Source organism: Ranitomeya imitator, chromosome 3 (assembly GCF_032444005.1).
Source record: "Ranitomeya imitator isolate aRanImi1 chromosome 3, aRanImi1.pri, whole genome shotgun sequence".
In the NCBI taxonomy this organism is placed as follows: domain Eukaryota; kingdom Metazoa; phylum Chordata; class Amphibia; order Anura; family Dendrobatidae; genus Ranitomeya; species Ranitomeya imitator.
The window spans coordinates 761,471,091-761,487,762 of NC_091284.1; the positions used below are offsets into that span (position 1 = coordinate 761,471,091).

The window sequence follows — 16,672 nt, forward strand, 5'->3', positions numbered from 1 at the left end:
AGATCTGGAGAAAATTTGTATGGAGGAGTGGGCCAAAATCCCTGCTGCAGTGTGTGCAAATGTGGTCAAGAACTACAGGAAACGTCTTACCTCTAATTGCAAGCAAATGTTTCTGCACCAAATATTAATTTCTGTTTTTCTATTGTATCAAATATTTATTTCATGCAAAAAAAGCAAATTAATGCTGTAAAAATCCTACAATGCGATTTTCAGCATTTTTCAAGATTCTGCCTCTCACAATTAAAGTGTACCTACGATAAAGATTACAGACTTCTCCATTCTTTGTAGGTGAGAGAACTAGCAAAAATCGGTGGTGTATCAAATACATATTATACGAGAGAGAGAGAGAGATCCCCATCCAAATTACAACCACCGCTCCAGCTTTGCATGCATATGCTGCGCTTTTTGTCCATGTACGCATGGAGTGTATTTATGAGGCCTGATTGCATGTGTGCATTCTTGCAGGTACAGCAGGGAGACTAGGTTCTGATTTTTGACATAAGGGTATATTTTGTAGTAATGTGATTTTACTGTAGTAATGCGATTTTACTGTAAAGTATGCAGTATTACTTAAAAAAGCACTCCTCCTCCTCCCATAAAAATTCTTATCCTCTTAATATATTGCAATCATCTTATTATACAGACTGTGTACTTTAAAATTGCTCATTTTGCCTTTCTACCCAGCTAATTCTTCCGTTTTCCATTAGGCCTATGACAACACAGGATTAAAAACAGGATTAGCCGAATCATTCGTAGCTCTATATAGCAACAGGAGGTCAATTTTCCCTGCATGAGTCATCACGGCAAAAGTGCCGGGCAGGAGGGAGCAGCTGGGTCAGGAGAGGAATGATTCTGCAGGGACAAGAACCTATTTCTACATAGACCTAATGGAAAACACAAGAATTAACTTTTAGAAAGGCAAAAATGAGCAATTGTAAGTACACAGTGCTATATAATATGACTGCAATAGATGAAGATAAAGACTTTGATGGGAGGAGGAGGAGGGCTTCTTTAACATGGTGCATGTAGAAACACTAATACAGCACAGATGATAAATTTGTAGGCCTTTGAAGTTTGTACTGAGTGAAATCATTTGCAGTGTGTGACTTACCTTGAAGGCCAAGTCTATTTTTTCAATCCACCAACCACAATCTACTCAACCCATGAGTTGAAATGTAAGCACTGCGATATTAGTCATAAGCAACATCTACCACTAGACTAATGCACACTCAGTCATTGTGAGAGTGCATGTTTAAGAGGGAATTAGGATTAATATGCACCCCTAGCCAACGTTTACACCACTTCACCCACCTGCTTTCCGTTTCTTCTTCAGTGCAAGACCCTCTAGAAACATGCCAGTGGCTTGATTATATCTCATGAAGAGATCGGGAATCAGTGACTCCTTGCTGGTATCATAATCCTCGGCAACAAAATTATTGAGAGTCTCCGAATGGACCAAGGTTGATAATATGCAATCTAACCAGCATAAGTTATGTTTGTTCTTCCATTGTAGCATCCTTTGCTCAGGCTTTAATTTTTTAGCCGTCAGCACTTTATCACCTTGTGCTGTACCTTCACTTTCTGCTTCCATGTCGTCATCGCCATCTTCAGCTGTAGCTTCATCACTGTTTACTGAGGTTTCCAAAGTATCGGATGCTTTGCTGCCATCTTCAATAATGTTCTGTAATATTTCCATTGCGTTATCGTGTTCGCTGACTTTTCCATCCTGCCACGTACCTGACTTGGTAGCATCGTACTCCAAACTGGGGGCCTTCGTCATAGACTCTTCAATTCGGTGCTTGGACGGAATGTCCAGTAATAAGTCAGGTAAAACTGCATTTTCAGAAAACTTTTGCTTCTTGGATGTCAGTGATTCACAGTCAGGTGATGGGGCGGCCGCTGTATTTTCAATAGTAACAACTGCAGTACAATCCTCAGGACAGTATGACTGTGCCGACACCGTCTCATGGTCTGTAAAAGGCTTTACCCCACACATGGCAGTGCAAACCTCAGATGCAGAAATTTTGTTCAGCGTTAGAGTATTTCCACAGTGACACTTCAAGTAGTCCTGTAACAAGACCTTCACTTCTGTCATCGGATGTTTGGCATAGGAATGGTCTCCCTCTACAGAAGGAGGTGAAGAAGGAGGACTGTCACAAGAGTCCTCGTGCAAACTCGGAGATGGTACACTCTTTTCACAATGACACTTCATGCAATCCTTTAACAAAATTTGCGGCTTGAGCAATGTCATTTTGTTCTGAGAGTTACCATCCGTGTGTTTATCATAGTCATCTTTTATAGATTCTGAAGGGCCAAGAACTTCACACACTCTCTCTACGGAACCATTATCTGGATGGCAAACATGTTCATGATCCGGTAAAGAGACAATTGGAGATGCCAAGTCACTGTCTGGACACGGGTCAGTTGTATCAAGTATCTTGGGCAACTGATTGCCCGGCGAGGATATCACTGCAGCCTCAGCAGACACCTGGTCTTGTACAGAACAAGTTGTATGGTTGTCACAAGTATTCTTCAAAGCGTTGTCTTCTACTTTGCTCTCAGGCAAAACATCTTGTAAAAAATTAGAGGGACCATTTTCTTCAGAATAAGTGGTTTGGCACTTTTGAACCATCTCTTGTAACAGTGACAAATTAGGAATTGGTACTGATGGATCTTCTGTGGTTACCATAGATCCGATTGCTTCTAGAGATGCTGTATCGGACTTGTCTTTAGACAAAATTTCTGTCAGTTGCTTCTCCAACTCATACAATGTGATGGTAGGCTGACTTTTCTCACCGTTCACCGACAATGGAGAGGACAATGGCTTGCCAAAATGTTGACTTTCTTCTGGACACTCTTGTAGCCAATCTGATCGATCTTCTGTTTTTTCACCACTTTCTTGCACTAACTCAAGAGATTCTGATAAATTTGCAATTCCAAAACTGCAATCTTGCACACCATGCTCTGGACACGCCGAAGGTGATATGTCCAACAATGAGCTTAAATTCATTGGTTGCTCAGACTCTTCAAGCAGCAATTCAGAGAAGACAGCATTTCCACTTACATCTACAGGAGCATCCCGAGGTAGGGGAGGAACTACATCTTTCACATCTCCTTTATCAATCAAATCATCCATTTTCTCAAAATGTTCTGTAGGTTGTTCATTACATCCCGGTGGTAACTCAGATTCGAGATCAAACATGATATTACTGCATGGAGGGACGGGCGTCTCCTTAGAAGAAATTTCTATTAGTTGACATTCTTGCGCCCTGTTCTGCTCTGTAAGTGGAGTGACACCGGAGGACATACTGTCTGGGCTGAAGGCCCGAACACTCAGTTTATGTTCTCTATTTAAAGTCTCAGTCATTACCTTTTCCTCTGTATTCGCCACTTTGTTTGCTCGTAGGTTAGTCTCCAGTGGGAGATAGAGAGGAGAAGTATTATTTAAAGTATTAACAACTTCTAGCTCTCCATTCTGCAATACTTCTCGATGCCCATTTTGTACTGCAGGCAACACATCAGGTTGATCAAGTGCATTTCTACTAAAAGATCCCGTAGGTAGAACTGGAAAGCCAGACTTATCCCACAAAGCGGAACTACTTAAAGGGATAGCAGTTCCCGAGCCATTCTGCATAGGAGGATCGGTACCATCCTTCTGACCATGATGTAATCTTGTTGGTGAATGTATTTCCCACTCCAGTGGTGGAGATTCAAGTGCTGCGTTACAGATATCATCCTGAACAGCGAGAGAGTCAACAGAGATAGGCAAATCAATTTTTGGTCTTTTCTCGCCTACGAGTGGCGTTGGAAACGAGTTGGAGCTGTTGCGCTTTTTAGGTTTTCTGGGGCTGTTATTCTTCTTAAGGTCAGCAGTGTTTGCAATTAGGTTATCCAAGGGAGTATATCCCAATGGATAAATACACTATAGGGAAAAAAAAAAAAACAACAGAAAAAGGTTAAAGGCATATATGATGAAAATTTAGACACCCCAAACTCTAAACACCTTAGGCTAGGTTCTCATTGCGTTAAAGCAATCCGTTTAGCGCCTAGCGCTAGCGGATTGCGTTAACGCAATGTTTTAAAAGGGGTCGTGTTAAACGTTCCCGATCTCGCAGATCTCCGATCTGCGAGAGCGGGGAACGGACCTCGGGCGCGCCTCGGACGCTGCAAGCAGCATCCGCGGTGCGCCACAAAACGCCGGCACATCGCTAGCGCGTGCCGAAAATGGCACGCGCTAGCGATGCGCGTCCCCATTGCTGTTAATGGGCGCGCTAACGGACCGTTAGCGCGGTCCCATTAACGCAATGGGAACCTAGCCTTATCCTCAACAGACAAAGGAGACATACCTGAGGGTTAGGACAGAGGAGTATTGACTGAGTGAGATTGATGCGGTATGTCCTGAGGGCTTGTGTTTGGCCCGTGGTCTTGCACACCGGGCACCATTCATCATGCGGAGAGTTGATGTTAAGAGAGTTCTGGAGAGGACAAGAAATGTGTAAGTTTCGATCAATGCGGGCACACATTTCACATTATACCTTTTTGTTCTGACGCGATTTCAAAAAGTGATACCAAAGAAAACCCTATGTATGCAACATAAAACACATGTGGAGTCTGCTATCGCTCCAATCTTCCTCTAAACCCTTCTTGATAAATCTCCACAACATCATAATCATCAGATACCATGTAAACATCCTTATGGAGTTATAGTCAATCTAAACGTATTAGGTGGCGCTATGAGGTGCACTTATCTGTATAAAGCCTTATTCACACGCCAGCATTTTTGATCAGTATTGATAAACCATAATATGGAGTGGTTGCAATCCACAGAACAAGAGGGAATCTTTCTAATATAAATTTCTCTCTCTGTAGAACCGATGCAAAGTACTGATGTGCAAATAATGCCTTAGAAAAAAAACAAAAACATTACTTTCTGTGCTGGGTGATACGTGCGATCTGGACAACTAAGCCAAATAAGCAATACACCCAATTATTAGGGATGAGCGAATAGCTTCGGATAACTCCTTATCCAAATAGCTGCCTTGGTAACCCGGATATCTGGAGCGCTCCCGATAATCAGCTGTTCGGCTCCGCAGCTACATGTGTCGCGGCTGTGTGACCGTCCCAACACATGTATGGAGAGCCTGATTATCGGGAGCGTTCCAGATATCCAGGCTCCTAATGCAGCTAGTCGGTAAGCGCTATAGCTATTCGGATAAGGAGTTATCTGAACCTATTCGCTCATCTCTACCAATTATGTCTTGTGTGAGCTCAGTGTGTACATATAAATATGTAAGACTTAAAGGGATGGTCCACTAATAAGACAACTTCTTCTCAATTCCTACATTCCCTTGTGTAAATATAGGATCTGACATGAGGTCATGTGAGCCCTGCAGCCAGTCAGCTGCTGCTTCACTCTCACTACCTGTAGATGTAACGGACATTCGGAGGCGGTCAGAACAGCAGCAGCTTCCAGATCTTCTGGGTGTCAGTTTTGTCAGAAGTAGATATGAGAGGAGCAGGGCGAAACAAAGGCGAGCGCGCATAACAAAGGCGAGAGCACAAAACACAGGAGAGCGTCAAAGCCTGGTTCTCATTGTTGTCAATGGGGTTCAAGTAAAGTTCTGGTACGCTAACCTTTGGATTAAAGTGAGTGAAACATTGAAATTGAGTTTATTTGGTTATGTTTTATGCTACGGAATTATGTTATTTGAAAGATGGAAAAGTTGTATTTGGAGTTTTTCAATAAAAATTATATGATTTAAAAATTAAGTGAGAGCAGGCGCTGGTGTTGCAGGAAAGGCTCCGGCACCATAGTTAAGAATAGGCTGTTTGTTTTTGTTTTTGTTTTTTTTATACAGGAGACTATAGCAACTGAGAGGCTGTTGTCTGAGTGGTGGACAGCCCCTTTATCAAATGCCCATTTGTTTTGGTGGGGGAATCTGTGATTTGGGACCACGTTTGCAGCTTCCCATCACTTAGAACCGATAGTACAAGTACACATGACAGCACCAGCCACGCTCACCTCCTGATACGGAACTAAAACAGAAATAACACTATTATACAAGCAGGAAATGTTACAAAACACAGAATTAAACATAGCTTAGCTTGTAAATTCCCAGACACTCCAGAGCAAAAGCTTTGGTGGAGGCCATTGGTCGTGGTTTACTTTCCTGCAGAAGTGACGTGCCGTTCATCCATGTGACCGACCGATACTGGCGAACTGCTGGCCTCAGCGGCAATGCTTGTATGTTAAGCACATGACCGCTGCAGCCAATCACTGGAGTCAGCAATCATATGATTGAACAGCACATCATCGCCACAGGAAAATAAATGAAGAGCGGCGTTAATCATCGGGGGATCAATGCTAGATAAGGCGGGGAGTGTAACAGGTCAGCAATGCTTCACTCTGCATCGCCTGCTGCTCAATAACAGTGTTAGACATTTGGGATCGCTGTTTGTAGACCGATGCGGACAGGTAGCAGTTCTGCAATGGTTTTAATGTGTTACGTGTCATACACATTAGACAGTTGTCGTCCGAGTCATTGTTCGGCTGACAGCCCCATACACAGGAATGCTCGGCCAAGTACCCCTGTGTCCTCTATGAGAGCCCCGCTGCCAGACTCCTCTGGTGACGGCTTATCTCCCGAGGAACAAAAAGATCATCCAATAGCAGGGACAGTCAGGAGACCCCCTCGGATAAGCTCAGCGATATTGGTGGGCTCAGGAGACTGTAGTGTAATGTGTATGGGGGGCTTTAAACCACTTTCACTTCACAGTAATACAAGCACAAATCCCAACCTGACAGTGCAAGAAGATCAACCACAGTCACAGCTGATGAGACGCACGCTCTGGTCAGGATTTGCACATGTATTACACAGGCGTGAATATAACCTTAGTAAGAGTAAAGTACTAATCTGCTCACACTAAAAGCTCGGCATAAATACACACACGGACAGAGAAACATTGGTTTTTAGATACATGTAGACAGCTGTCACCATTAATACCAGAAATGTAACAAACTGGAGTCACCAATCGTAACATTGTATGCGGTTATCTTTCGCCTTTTACATATTTTTTTTTTTAAGATCTCCGTGGATAAGAAAACAAAAAAAAACAAGTGGCGCAGAAAAAAAAAACAAAAAAAAAAAAAATGTTTCACTAACTTTTCCCAAGTACCCCACCACGTGAAGTGAGGGCTTAGCTAAAAATGACCCTTGACCAACCAATGACACTGTAGATCCGGGAGTCCTGGAAGCCATTGTGGTGACCCATTGGCTATTTTTTGTCATAGCACATGTAACCTGCCAGCACCATATAGGACATGTCAGAACTCTGAAAGACAAGCGAGTGGAACAGGTTATTAACATCATGTTCATACAATGGGAAAGGCACGTAAAGATACTTTGTCTAAATGTTTAGGACATTAAATCGGTCACCATCTAAAAAATTACTATATTCAAGAATGCGTGGTATCAGAACGTTTATTTTCCAATTCTCGTACATAAACGGGCCGACAATCGCCCGAAGAACAAGCAAAACTCTCGTTCATCGGATGAAATGATCTTTTCATAGAAATCATTGCTCTCAGCAGCACATCGGCAAATATAAACAGCACATGTGCTGCTGAGAACAGCGATATTCTGAATATTAATGACTGTTCTGTGAACATGGGAAGTAAAGTCGGCCGGTCTAAACGAGGCATTAAAACAGCAAGTCAGCTTACATATAGCCGACTGACTGCCATGATCAGCGAGTGTGAGCACACCCTAAAGCCAAGTGTGAGCGCACCCTAAAGCCAAGTGTGAGCGCACCCTAAAGCCAAGTGTGAGCGCACCCTAAAGCCGGCGTCACACTAGCGAGTTTTACGGACGTATGAGCGCATAAAATACGTCCGTAAAACACGCCTAACAAACGTCCCAATTATTCTCTATGCCCCTGCTCCTATCTGCCGTATTTTACTGATCAGTATTATACGGCTTTCTACGGCCATAGAAAATCGCAGCATGCTGCGTTTGTCACCGTATTGCGCAAAAAAAAAACGCCAATGAAAGTCTATGGAAGCCAGAAAAATACGGATTACACACGGACTAGCAGTGTGACTTGTGAGAAATACGCAGCGGTGTTAGAGAGAAAAGCCGGCAATTCAGTGCGGTGTAGTACAGTAAAATCACACTGACAGCTTACAGTAGAATAGGTAGAATAAATGTGCACACATAGAATAAATAGAGATATATATATATATATTTTAACCCCTTCAGATGGATTTACATCGTGGGACCTTACAGATCTTCGGAAGGTATGTATATTATTTTTTTTTTTGTTACAGAGCGAGGGTCTTCAGATGGATTGAGCGTAGAATAAATTATTACAACAACCTTTGTTTTTATTTCATTAAAATAATTTTTAATAATGTGTTTGTTTTTTTAACCCTTTACTACTATTGGATTAATAATCGATAGGTGTCATAATTGACGCCTCTCCATTATTAATTTGGCTTAATGTCACCTTACAATAGCAAGGTGACATTAACCCTTCATTACCCCATATCCCACCGCTACACAGGAATGGGAAGAGTGGCCAAGTGCCAGAATAGACGCATCTTCCAGATGTGCCTTTTCTGGGGTGGCTGGGGGCAGGTGTTTTTAGCCAGGGGGGGCAATAACCATGGACCCTCTCCGGGCTATTAATATCTGCCCTCAGTCACTGGCTTTACTACTCTGGCGGAGAAAATTGCGCGGGAGCCCACGCCAATTTTTTCCGCCATTTAACCCTTTAATTTAATAGCTAGAACGGCCAAATTTTGCATATACACACTACTGACATTAGTAGTGTGGAATCTGCAAAAAAAATGGAGAGAAGACATGGTTTACTGTATGTAAACCATGTCTCAAATCATGTCGGGTTTAGGAAGGAGATAGCAAAAGCCGGCAATTGAATTACCGGCTTTTAAGCTACCTAGCGCTGGATGAAGTAATAATATATATACATATATGTGTCTACTGATATATATATATATATATGTTTGTTTTTTGTTAACACATGGATACCCCCCATATGGCCGATAGCAGAAAAAAGAAGGGTCGAGCTTGTTAGAATTCAACATGCCTGATCGTTTTATTCCCACATAAGAAAAGCAGTAAATATAGCATTGTAAAGTGTTTATCCTTGAATTTATGGCTACAATTTTGCACACAATCAGCAGTATTTTAAATCACCAGCAAAGTGGGTGAGTTAACTTAAATCTCATCCGCATGCCGTAGATTTCAGTTTAGAAATCCACCTCGAATGTAAACCGAGCCTTACAGGCACGAAGAATGAGCGACAATATACTTACTAGGACAAAACAGAACCATAGTGATGACAACTACATACATGGACCAGCAAATCAGAGAAACAAGCAGCAGTGAGAGCTCCTGGAGCCATTGCTGCTGCGAGGAGGTAACTTTACACCAGCAGTTTAGATGTGCATTTCACCATCCGAAACTATTAATACGTACGAAGGGTCACGATACGACAGCTGCAACTTACACAAGACCCGAGCTACATAGCTTCATACTTCTCCTGTCCGGCAGAACGACAGCAAGATAACACTCACTGGAATGTGCCATCAGAGATTTAAAGAGTAACCGGCATTAAAAAAAAAAAAAGTGTCATAAATTAATAATACACATGAAAATAAGCAACGTTGTAATATATCTTATTAGAGAAATCTACCAGAATTGATCAGTCATTATCAAAATTCTCAGCTCAGGGGTAAAATCTGTATTCAGAAGACAGATGTTCCCATTTTGGAGATAGGATCTCATCAGTAGCAGCTGCCATCTATGTGCAGGGCTGTGGAGTCGGAGTCATGGAAATTGAGGAGTCGGAGGCTTGGATTAATGACTCCACAGTCCTGGCAGGGCTGTGGAGTCAGAGTCGTGGAGTGGGAGCCCATTTTGGTGGAGTCAGAGTCATGGAAATTGAGGAGTCGGAGGTTTAGCTTACTGACTCCACAGTCCCGGACTCTAGCTTCTCCCTCCTTCCGTCTACATAGAATCTCATCAGCAGAAGCTGCCATCTCTCATCTCCATAATGGGAAAATCTGTCTTCACTGAAAATAGATTTTACCCCAGAACTGAGGAGTTTGATTATGACTGATCAATTCTGGCAGAGGAAGAAGCAGATTTCTCTGATAAGATATATTACAAAGTTACTTATTTTTAGGTGTATTACTAATTTATGAAATAAAAATTAAAGCTACACTTTAAAGGGTTATTCCCATCTCCAAGATCCTATCCCAACATGTAGTAGGTGTAATAATATTAACAAATACCTCCAATTAGAAAAGTAGTATAGTTCTTCTGATTCGCTTTGTATCTTTCCTCATGTGCAGGGCATTGCAGGACCTTAGAAATCCATACGTTTCTTAAGGTACCGTCACACTCAGCGACGCTGCAGCGATATAGCCAACGAGCCGACCTAAACTAGATCGCTGCAGCGTCGCTGTTTAGGTCGCTGTAGAGACGTCAAACACAGCAACTCCAGAACGATGCAGGAGCGATCCAGTGACGTAACGGCGACTCACTTCTTGTTCTCGCTGGTTGTTAGCTCCGTGTCAAACAGCCGGAGTGTACCGATCCGACACACATCTAGGGGCCCAATGCTCGTTGCTGGCGTCGTTGCTTTTGATGTCAAACATGACGATACACGCCGACCTGGCGACGAAATAAAGTTCTGGACTTCTAGCTCCGACCAGCGATGGCACAGCGGGATCCAGATCGCTGCTGCGTGTCACACACAACGAAATCGCTATCCAGGACGCTGCAACGTCACGGATCGTTGTCGTTCTCTTTGCAAAGTTGCCGAGTGTGACGGTACCTTTAGTCATCCTATGACTAAGGGCTTTGGATGCCAAACATGCATCCGGTTTCTACATTCTTGGACTCCATATCTTTAATGAATCTCCAATAAAGCTGGTTACAATTTGTATACATCGTTTGACGGATTTGCCGATTACTTTCCTCTTTTTGAATCTTTGGCTGAACTTCACCAGAAGGAACAGCACCCGACACACAGATTTCCAGCATTAGACTGCTCATAATCTGCCCTCTCTCCTATACATCAATCTGTTCCCCCTGCTCTATAAAATGACAACTGCACATTAGACTGCATTTTCATGGTGACGGGTTCCCCTTAAAATCTGCAGACTTTAGACTAAACACTGAATCCTGATGCTTTTCAAAGGTTCTCTATGATCTGTATAGATATAAGACCTTAACAAAAATGGTGGTATCGAAGGCCAGCTTCACATCGCACCGCAGCTAATGTCTAATGTACACAGAGGAAAAACAATAGGGCAGAACGCCGGTTGAAGGCTCAATCTCAGGAGAGAAATTCACTGTTGTCTTTATGAGCAGCGCATACAATACTAGATAAGGCTATGCCACTTAAGGTCTGACTGGTGGCACCAAGCAACCGTCAATCAGCTCCTTGCTGGCTGATGAGCGATCATTCAATATCCTGTTTACACAGACAGACCGCACCACAGATGAGGCGTTGAGCGATCTGGAATAGATAGCTCAGTGCACAGGCAGCCATCGTTTTCATCAGCACAGTTCCTGTTTACACAGGCTGATGCGGTGCCGAAATCGATGATCTTTGGTGTAAAAGAAAAGAAAATGTCACCTGACAAATTAGCGTTTTGCTCATTCGGCAGGTGATCAGAATTGTTAACCTGAGCAATATTGAGAAACGAGCGTTCCTATCATTACTTATTCAAGATAACAGGATGCATAGGCTCTATTCACCCTAGTGCTGAAGTCTGCGTCATATAGCGATTTACGCTGTATGAGACGCAGACGAACCCCTAATTATGCAGTGCCAATTCTCAGTTTTTTAAAGTATAAAATTACAAAGTGCTGGTAAAAACAAGCAACTTTTCCGATCATTAGTTTTTGAAAAATTCAAGCGGACCCAGGCACTGCATAAGAGTCTTATACAAACAAAATAGTTTGCATAAGAGTCTATGGCCCCAATTCATTACAGCTGGCGATCTGTACTCCGGTCATTAAGGCTATGTGCACACGTATTCTGGTCCCCTGCGGATTTTTCCGCAGCGGATTTGATAAATCCGCAGTGCAAAACTGCTGCGGATTTACCGTGGTTTTTCTGCGGATTTCACTGCGGTTTTACAACTGCGGATTTCTATTGGGGCAGCTGTAAAACCGCTGCGGAATCCGCAGAAAGAAGTGACATGCTGCGGAATGTAAACCGCTGCGTTTCCGCGCGTTTTTTTCCCGCAGCATGTGCACAGCGATTTTTGTTTCCCATAGGTTTACATTGTACTGTAAACTCATGGGAAACAGCTGGGGACCCGCAGCTGCGGAAACGCTGCGGATCCGCAGCAAAATCCACATCGTGTGCACATACCCTAAGAGGAGCGTGCAGAAATAAAATGAGCCAAATTCATTAAAACATGCATACAGCTTACCAAATTCAGCTCATCTTATCAGTGAGGCTTCCATGCTCCTCGCCAGGAATGTACTCCAGTCAGAGACCAGAGTAAAATTTCTGACATAAGAAATGCCGGCACTATTAATTTGAGGAGTATGCATAGCCAAGTTGTCCCTTCTACTGCTCAAAATGGGAATGTAAATGCAAAAGTAGCTACATTTTTAAACTGCTCTACTGCAATACTTTTCTAGCACCCAGTTTGAGGAAATAAGTGATGATTAAGTGTCTAAATGTCCTGTAATCTGTAAAAGTGGCATTTTCTGCAAAATTTGGAGAAATCACCTGTTATATGACATGTACTGCGCCATTTACATTGCTCCAGATTCATTAGTTTATTGCGGGCAGCAGAATTCTTGTAAATGTAATGCTAATAAACAATTTGCAATGGGGGTTGAATAGTTTTGCATGCATCGGTAGCACTGTTTGTGGTTGATAGCTCATGTCTCTTGTATAAATGGGACTTGCTTCTGCGACAATTCAATTGAAAAATTACACAAACCAGACCCAAAGCTGACGCACATCTGATCACACTGGCGCTATTCATTACATCAAGGCTTAAATGCAATGAGATAAAGCATAGTGAAAATCCATGCACTGTTTTACAAATAGTTAAAAGGAGTTGTACTCCAAAGAAAAATTTTCAGGAAGCCATGCAGTATGCCAAATCCTAATGGTGTCTAATATACACCCTGCTAGAATTCGGCACTGTATGCCGATTCCGGCAGTCGCCACATGACAGCAAGTATGCGATTTGCATACTTGTGATTACATGCTAACTAATGTCTCAGCTGTTTCTCAATAGAATTTATGATTTATAGACGAAACATAAAAAAAAAAATCTGCTAAGTCTAAGGTTCGTCATATCAGTTTGATCCAAACTAATTGCAGCGGTATGGAAATAATGTGCTTTTTCAGTTGCACGGATTTGATTTTTTTTTTTTGTAAGGATTCATAGTCAATGAAAGGGTTCTTATGTGTGGGATAGGTCATAAACAAAAGTTTGATGGGTCAGACACCAACAAACAGATGAAAATGGCACTGGGCAGAGCTAAAGAATAATTTACACCACACAATTATTATTTCTAGAAACTCACTTCACAATAATTGTGCAGTTTAAACTGGCTACCAATCACCCAAAATGCTCGTTCATCAGGTGAAATGATTACCGTGGTGCAAATAAGATCATCATTCTTGGCAGCGTGTCATCATGTGCAGGACTTTTGCTGCAGAGAATAATGGCAGCCTATGAGCATGGAATGATCTATTCTATTAGATTGTTCAGTGTGTATCTAAGGCCATGTGCCCACGTTGCGGATTAGCCTCAGGATTTTTTTGTGCGGATTCTGCATCTCTTGGCAGAAAAAGCAGGTGCGGATTTGATGCGTTTTTTTGTGCAGATTTTTTTGCGGATTTACTACGTTTTTTACCCCTGCGGATTTCTATAAAGGAATGGGTGCAAAAATGCTGCAGATCCGCACAAAAGTAGTGACATGCTACTTCTTTTAATCCGCAGCGTTTCGGCACGGAATTTTCCGCATCATTAGCACAGCATTTTTTTCCTATTGATTTACATTGTACTGTAAATCACTGGCGGATCTGCAGCGTTTCTGCAAGGCAAAAAACGCTGCGGATCTGCAGGAAATGTGTGCACATACCCTAACGTGTAGTCAGTCTGCGTCAAAATATTTACAGATCAGTGATCGATTAATGTGAAGTCAGATGGCATGAATGGCCAAGTGCTCAATGCACAATTACACCCTGGGCACTGCGATATCCTGATTGACAGCAGTCAGAGTGCCACCCGAATTCATTCAGCAGCTCTGCACGGGTATCGCAGGAGCCTAGCCGTGCTCACATAGGAGCCATCAATGTCTGCAGCCACAGCTCTGTGGAGGTGCAGACACACTGATTGCGTCCTTATTAAAGGGAATTATCAGCAGGTTTTTTCTATGTAATCTGATAGAAGGATACGGTATGGACAAAGACCCAAATTCCAGCGATGTGTCACTTAGATTAATGGGTGCAGCAGTTATGATTGACTCAGTTTTCCCTGTTGCAGATTGGGCAGAGCTCAGTTGATTTGTGTAGATAACCCCGTGCACACTACAGCTCTCTGTGTATATTGTACAGAGCTGCTAATCAGTGCCGGGGTTGTGGTTGGACTACCCTGCACGTGCCAAGTTGTCTTATAACGATAACTTCCTACTGAAAAAAAAAACACTGACTGCTGAAACAGCAAAACCCAGCCCAATAAGTGACATCACTGTAATCAGGGTCTCTACTCCTACATTATTCTGCACTCAGATTACATTGCTAAAACCCGATGACATATTTCCTTTAAATCAAGACATGACGATGCTCAGCAAGCAAATAGGGTGTGGGGTAACTGTGCACTGAGCCCAGTTGAGGGCGCATTGAAACTCTCTCATTAGCCTAATAAATCTTTTTGCTGGGACTTAACCACTAGAATCCATATTACAGATATGACATTAAACAAACTGATAGGGTATGTGCACACGATGCAGATTTTACTGTGGATCCGCAGCAGTTTCCCATGAGTTTACAGTACAATGTAAACCTATGGGAAACAAAAAAAGCTGTGCCCATGCTGCGGAAAAAAAACGCGTGGAAACGCGTTTTATTTTCCGCAGCATGTCAATTCTTTGTGCGGAATCCGCAGCGTTTTTACATCTGCTCCAATAGAAAACTGCAGATGTAAATCCGCAATAGAAAACGCGATAAATCCACAGTAAAAACCGCAGCGGTTTTTCAATGCGGATTTATCAAATCCGCTGCGGAAAAATCCGCAGTGGACCCTTCTACATGTGCACATACCCATATAATTAGTGTCTTGGGGGTATCAGACTTCATTTAAAGGGGTTGTTCACTTTAGGACAAAGTTTTGACCCAGCTGAAGATTGTTAAAATAAAGATAAACTGTGCGAGTCTCCGCCGATCCCCCCGGTAGCGGGCATTAGTTGCGGTGCTGACGTCACGCTGACAGCACAACAGCCGATCAGTGAGCTGCGCAGCTCTGAAGGAAACATCCCGTCTACACAGGCAGAGCCGCAGAACTCACTGATCGACCGCTGAGCTATTGACATGACGTTAGCGCTGCGGTGGAGGAGATTCGCCGATGGACCAGGGGAAGGGGAATATACATGGTATATTATTTAACACTCTGCAGCCATGCCTGAACATTGCAAGGTGACAACCCCTTTATGTGACATTCGGCATGAAACAATGAGGCCTTGTACATTGCTTAAGGGTATGTGCACACGTAGAATCGCCCAATGCGGTTTTTACAGCAGACTTATCGCGTTTTCTATTGTGGATTCCGCTGCGGATTTACATCTGCAGTTTTCTATTGGAGCAGATGTAAAAACGCTGCGGATTCCGCACAAAGAATTGACATGCTGCGGAAAATAAAACGCTGTGTTTCCGTGCAGTTTTTCCGCAGCATGGGCACAGCGTTTTTTGTTTCCCATAGGTTTACATTGTAATGTAAAAGCATGGGAAACCGCTGCGGATCCGCAGCAAAATCCGCATCATGTGCACATACCGTAATACCGCAGCTTATAGCCCATTCCCTAAAATGGCACGTGAGAGGAAGGAGAAGATTGTAAAAAGGACAGAAGAGAAAGAAAACCATAAAAGCATGGCAGCTAAATATATGGAGAAGGAGGAACGAATATAAAAGAGCAATGTCTCAATTATGGACATAACCGGGGGCCAAAGTACCTGCAAAGTATCCGGTAGGCAGCGAAGTAAGAAACGGAGTTGTGGCGGCAGATAACGTGGTGCCTGCGATGAATGATGGTCGCACCGGAAATACGTCACCCACAGAACACCGGAAGTGCGTCAGCCACTGCGCGCTTGGACAGTGATTGGCTGCGACGGGTCGCTATGGCAGCGCGCGCCGGAGTACAGCAGGGACCGTGTGAGGGCGGGGACTCTGTGCAGGAATGGCGGACTGTGAGGGAAAAAAGAGAAACCAGAAGGTCACATCATGGAGGGATGGAGATTAGTAGTAATTGTGGGAGAAGTGTGAGGGACATACAGAACCTCATGAGAGGGAATAATGGGAAAGCGGGCGAGTCACCGAGGAGAGAGGAGTCGGAGTGCCCGGGCGTGTGCAGCCTCTGTCCACACTGCCGGTGTAGGACCGGGTCATCAG

General features: G+C 43.2%; 1 protein-coding gene across 3 annotated transcripts in view; it reads right to left on the reverse strand.

Annotated features, from left to right (window-relative positions):
• The window catches only part of USPL1 (ubiquitin specific peptidase like 1), a 39,316-nt gene extending 23,045 nt beyond the window's left edge, over positions 1-16,271 (reverse strand). Inside the window, exons 1-4 of one of the 3 annotated variants that reach the window (XM_069759012.1) lie at positions 16,237-16,271; positions 7,164-7,332; positions 4,347-4,475; positions 1,312-3,922 (exon numbers count right to left, since the gene is read on the reverse strand). In XM_069759012.1, coding sequence (XP_069615113.1) covers positions 1,312-3,922; positions 4,347-4,475; positions 7,164-7,289 — 2,866 coding nt within the window. In that variant the 5' untranslated portion in view covers positions 7,290-7,332; positions 16,237-16,271. Of the gene's footprint in view, positions 1-1,311; positions 3,923-4,346; positions 4,476-7,163; positions 7,723-16,236 lie in introns of those variants that run through there. The other 2 variants (XM_069759011.1, XM_069759010.1) reach the window with 2 other exon arrangements.
• Between the last annotated feature and the right edge of the window lie 401 nt (positions 16,272-16,672).